A 5783-nucleotide genomic window follows, 5' to 3' on the forward strand; every position below is an offset into this window, starting at 1 on the left:
TCAACAGACAGTTCAAAAGGGCCCAGCATAATAAAGTTACCATGATTTCCTCATGCTTTGGTGTACAGTAGCACAAATGAAAGCACTATATATGCCTCTATGGTAAGGATTTTTACAAGAGATATTTTTTTTAAACAAATTGGGTAACACCATTTTGATAGTCCACTTTAGACATTCTACTATAAGTAACTTTTCAACTATCGAAGTGTAACCACAAGTTGCAACAAACTAATGGCTTCAAAAGCATAGCCTTGAGCTTTCACTAGCAGCATTTAAAAGGCTCATCATTTAAAACTTCAAGTCCTATATAGAATGCAACCATAGTGTTCTTGAAGTAATACCTCCCTATGGATAAAGTGAAGTACGGGCAACTATCAATTTCACCACATTGGCAGAATGAGGCACTTTCAAAGTCAAAAGCAGTTAAACCAGACACACAGCAAAAGGACAAGTCAGATACAACAAAGGATTGATTTGTCAGTTTTATTGAGAACCTCTCTTTTGCCCTTGAACCGTTACAGGACCAAGTGAGGCCTTGCCTTCCCACTGAATGCCTAGAGAGAAGAAAAAAAAGCCAAGTTAGAGCACTTGAATCAAAAGCAACCATAGAAAGAGCAAAAGCTACCAACCTCCATAGGGAGAAGCAGCAAATTCACTATCAGGACCACATGTTGAGTCACAGCAACCACAAACTTGGTCATTTCCATCAGCAGCAAACCACCTGCACCAAAACAAAGACATGAAACCTTCAACATGAGAAGTCAACCTAACCCCCCACTCCATCCAAATAAAGCCTCACGTACCCATTGGCAAAAGAACAGGATTTGCGCTGAGTGTCACTAGGTGAAGAAGCAATGGTTGCCTTCAGAATACATGTTATGTAGATCTGTAAGGGATGACAGACAAGTCAAAAAACCAAAGCAGACAGGAGAAGTCAAGTGAACATGACATTTGTAGTACATACAGAAGGACTGTTGCCCTCCTGGAACATAAACGCCTCCAGCTGGAACTGGATCTTGTCAACCTGGGAACGAGGCATGAAGCGGGAGCTGGAAGCTGTAGTTTTGGCATCCACAAAGCACCTGACGACAAACAAAACCACAAAGAGCAATGCATGAATGTCAACTGTAGAACATCAAGCAACTAGACCTTACCCATGCCAAAGGGGTTACAAAAGGAAACTTAAAAACAGTCCTACTGCATCAAGGGCCATGACCCTACCCGTGATTCTCAATGAAGGAATATCTTGGAAGGGAGTTCACATCAGGTACTTCAGTGGCCACACAGCGGTCCACAAACACACGGAGAGGCACATGATTGTACTGCTTCACAGATGCCTCGATGTTAATAACGCCACCCAGGAAATAGGAGTATGAAGGCCTCTGATAGGTCCAATCATCTACACAAAACAAACACTTTAGGCACAGCCACAATTGCAAGGGTAAAGGCTTATTTTATTAAAGAAACCTGTACCAACCCATCATGATCTTCAGGGAGAACAGCAAGACTTCTTCACCAGCCTCTGTTGAGGCATAAGGGACCCATGTTGGCCTCAAGGCATCACTGCTTACATTTTGGAGCCTGCGGTTCATGAAAGTACCCATTAAATGGTCTCCCAGTTACACGAGAAAGTGCAGAAGGTCCCAGAGATCTCCTACCTTTGATAATGACATTGAACACCAACAATTGCACCATCGGTCCGGGTAATCGGAGTACCTGCAAGCGCCTCAGGGGTGTAGGTAAGAGAGAAGGTGTAGACAAGCTCATCATCATTCATCTGTAAAAAAAATAAATAAAAAATTGTGGTTACCAAGAGGGTCATCCCAAAGACTTTACATACACCAAGACCATGCACTCATATTGCTATGAATGGAAGAAGGTGCACTGTGCAATATTGTGGAATTCCTGAAGAGCAAGTCGACAATTAGTAAATTGCTACTAGTAATAGCTGCCCTCAGAAGCTCTGATGTTGCCGGAGATCAACATCTGAGACATGCATTAACGATTGAACATGCACATTTTGCTGTTCCAGGGTAAAACTAGCTTTAACACTATTAAGGCACAAGATTTGTTGTTCTGGTTTCTTAAGCTCCTTTCATACCACTTATGGGATAGTTTACATGAGATGTTGGTTGAAAGGTTATTTAAAGGCAAGGAACTTGAACACTCAGGATTTACCCATTCAAATAGATAGAACTTGGTCTTAGCTGCCCTGGCATTGTAAAACAAAGTAAACTGACTTTCCTTGAAGGTCCTCTGCCACAACAAATAACCCATTAATATGTATCTGTTCTTACCATCAGCACGCTGTTGCAGTCCTTTAATTCATACTCAAAGATGAGCACTCTTGACCCAGGATCCTGACCAACAACAGGACATCCACCTAGAGACAGACCAGTTGGCTGGATCAACTGACCATTGCTGAAAAAGTCCTGCTGGACCTCTACGAGAACCCGGTTCTCGCCACATTGAACCGCTACGCTGCTGGGAGTCACGGGTTGCCTCAACTGGAAGTCCACCGCCAACTCGCTCTGCACCTCGGGAACGATGGGATACTTCCAATCCAAAGGCTTCACTGGACCCTGCAACAGCTGCTTCTCCTGAAGGCCAAAAGGATCCTGCAAAGGGCTTTTGGAGTCAGGACCCAAAGGACTCTGAAATTGAGAAGCCACTTGCAAAGGGTTCCAGAGCCCTAGAGGAGAAAGGGCAGGACTTCTGGAAGCTGGATCTGATTTTGGCCCCATGCTTCTTGGACTATGACTATAGCTCAAACTTCCAAAGACATCAGGCAGATCAAATGCAAGAATTGCAGCAGCCAACACTAAGACAACTTTCAGAAACCCCATCCTAACAAACTTTGACACAAACACCAGTGCTTGCCTTTGCCATTTTGTACAGCTTTGAGTTAAGGTGACTCCACCCCTTTAACCTTCATTGATTATCCTTGATTCTCCTCTGGACCTGTAGAGTGTATGCATCTTGGGGACGCACCAATCTGCACATTTTTTAAGCGCCTGTCCAAATACCAGAGGTGGAAAGAGTAATAAAATATTCTACTCAAGTAAAAGTACTACTACTTTAATGAAATTTTACTTAAGTACAATTAAAATTACCGGTCTAAAAGTCTACTCAAGCAAAAGTAAAAAGTAGCTCATTTTAAAATTGACTGAGATTCAAGGTTACTGAGTTACTTTTTTTAACAGCGGGGTGGGGTGGGGGACTCTCCTGTGTAGGGCTGTAATGATATGAGATTTTAACAGTATGATAACGTTTCCGAACATATCACAGTTTACGGTATTAATCAATTATTAAATAAATAAACGGTATTATTAAATTATGGTTATTATTATTTTCATCAGTTAAAATGATAATTAAATTAATGTTTAAAAATTAAAAGTCAAACAGTTTTTTTGTTTTTTTAACACAACAGTAGTAGAAAAAGGATATAGAGTTTTTTTTTTCTCGCCGGATGGCCACAGGTAAGTCGAAGGCGCTGCCCGCTGTTTTCAAGGCTTGCTCTAGGTCAGTGTTACTCATTGCACGGCTCGCCAAGCTTTTATTTGTGGCTCGCATGGCGGTAAATAATACTGTGATATGATCATGCAGTCACTACAGATATTTCATAAAAACATTAAAAACAAGTAGTGTTATAACATAACCCATTAAAAACACAAAGTGTCAGCTCTATTACAAATATTTCTGATCCGATTGAAAGGGGTAGTTTATCAAGAGAACAAACACATGATCGATTGAAAACTGAAACTGAAAGGACGACGTATGACACGCTGAACGAGCTGTTCTCCTGATGAGTAAAGTGTCATATAAATGAGTGTCCATATAATTCTCCTTTGACTCAGCATCTGTGAAGTGGAGCAGGACAACGGCTCAACAGTCCTTGTTTCAGATTCTCATCCACAGACGACTGGTTTTGGGCATTTTTACTGCGTGATAAAAAAAAGCACGTCACGAGTCACGACAGTTCATATGTTCATAGTCTCCAAATTATGACCTGGGGCCTCATTTATAAACGTTGCGTACGCACAAAAGAAGGCGTACGCCGCTCTCTACGCAATAATTGGTATTTATAAAAAGCAAACTTGACGGTAAAATGTGCGGTCCTTCACGCAAGCTCTGACCCAGGCGTACGCACAAAAACGGGTGAAATGAGAAATGGCGACACCGTCGCCAGATGGAAGAAACACGTGAAAGTGTGTGAAACTGTAGACCGTTGTGTAAAATAAATGGCAATACTGCCTCTCATAAATAAAACGAAGCTTCACAAAGCAAGTCTTACAATTAACAGCCTACACGAACACCCGTTTAATCGATCTGCAACAGAAATGCAAATTAACACATAGGGCCTATTTGCAAAAAGAAAAGTGAAATATGTTCTGCAATAATATTGGCATGTTATACAATTCATCCTCATAAATAAGATGGTAAACAGAACGAAATAATGTACAAAACTGATATTCTCGCCAATGTGTCTGTCTGGCGGAGCAGATATAGATGCAATTAGATAGTTAGTCAGATAGATAGATAGATAATTAGGGAGATAGATAGATAGATAGATAGATAGATAGATAGATAGATAGATAGATAGATAGATAGATAGATAGATAGATAGATAGATAGATAGATAGATAGATAGATAGATAGATTGATAGATTATTTGTCCACTGGGGAAAGTTGTTTTAGTAAAAATGTCTTCATCAGCTACGGAATCATGGTATTCATGCATATGCCATTAGTTTGTTTTATTTTAGATAAAATAACGTATGACGTATGTCTCAAACATTCAGAAAACTGCTAGAAATTACATTTGCGCTGAACTATTTCCCATTTCCAAGTAGATTATAACCGCAATTTTAATCTATTAAAATTAAATGGATGCAATCAAATGGATGGAAATAAAATGCCCCATCACAATCCGTAGTGACGCACAATGGCTGATCTTGCGCTCTTAGAAGATGTGGAAAATGGAAGGATTCGGAGTGAACGCATCTTCAGACAGCAAGAAGACTTGCTGGCAAATGAGGCAAATGTCTGACCATTTCTTTTTTATTTCGGCCACAGTCCGATGTTGTGAGGCTACAGCATTTACGGCGTCTGCAACCATTTGCCACTCAAGTGCCTTTTTGACATTAGTAATGCCCACACTGTGCCCTCCAAACAACATTTTTCTCCTCTTTTCCACTTCGCCACGATAACTTCTAATTCACATTGAGTGAAGTTAAGTTTTTTTGATTTCCTCTCTGTGTTCACCATGCTTTCGCAATCGATGAATATTAACTTGTGGGCGTTTCACGGACTATTTATGGGCAACTATGGGCGTGACATGAAGCCGTAAAAGCTGCGCTACATTTAGAATTGGTTGTGATTTATTAAGGGAAAAATGCGTAGGATGTGCGTGCGCACGGTTTTATAAATCCGAATATTTCTGTGCGTACGCACGTCCTATGTTTCATTCGTACGCCACTTCTGACGCAAATCCTACGCAAAGTTTTATAAATGAGGCCCCAGAATTGGAAAAATATTAAGTCTGCTGTTTAAAACAAATAAAGAACCAATGTAGGAGAATGGTTACTAAGCGACAACAGCGGGAAACTCTGTATATTTGTGCAGTGTGCTCATGTCAAAAAATATATTCCGATTTGAATCTTTTGACTTATAAATGCGCACATCAACCCAATCATCACATCACGATGTTTAGCGTTCATTTAAACTACAATAGGCCTACATTCAGATTCATCAATCGGAATGAATTCAGTCCGATTGAAACA

General features: G+C 40.5%; 1 protein-coding gene across 1 annotated transcript; it reads right to left on the minus strand.

Moving 5' to 3' along the window:
- Nucleotides 1-469: 469 nt before the first annotated feature.
- Nucleotides 470-2884, minus strand: LOC143745461 (zona pellucida sperm-binding protein 3-like). Its single transcript, XM_077237578.1, has 8 exons — nt 2298-2884; nt 1659-1777; nt 1478-1581; nt 1222-1399; nt 965-1082; nt 804-886; nt 630-721; nt 470-554 (listed from the first exon to the last, which is right to left on the minus strand). The coding sequence occupies exons 1-8, from the start codon at nt 2844-2846 to the stop codon at nt 484-486; spliced, it is 1314 nt and encodes a 437-aa protein (XP_077093693.1). The 5' UTR covers nt 2847-2884; the 3' UTR covers nt 470-483.
- Between the last annotated feature and the right edge of the window lie 2899 nt (nt 2885-5783).

This window comes from Siphateles boraxobius, unplaced genomic scaffold (assembly GCF_051911475.1).
Source record: "Siphateles boraxobius isolate OS27281-9 unplaced genomic scaffold, OSU_SipBor_1 204, whole genome shotgun sequence".
NCBI classification, from domain to species: Eukaryota; Metazoa; Chordata; class Actinopteri; order Cypriniformes; family Leuciscidae; genus Siphateles; species Siphateles boraxobius.

Bases quoted from the DNA above. Each gene is read 5' to 3' on its own strand.
- LOC143745461 (XM_077237578.1), bottom strand. From the start codon at position 2,846: ATGGGGTTTCTGAAAGTTGTCTTAGTGTTGGCTGCTGCAATTCTTGCA. The intron at 1,083-1,221 runs GTAGGGTCATGG...GTTTGTCGTCAG, and splicing joins TCCTTCATTGAGAATCACGG to GTGCTTTGTGGATGCCAAAA. The intron at 722-803 runs GTACGTGAGGCT...GTTTTGGTGCAG, and splicing joins TCCTGTTCTTTTGCCAATGG to GTGGTTTGCTGCTGATGGAA.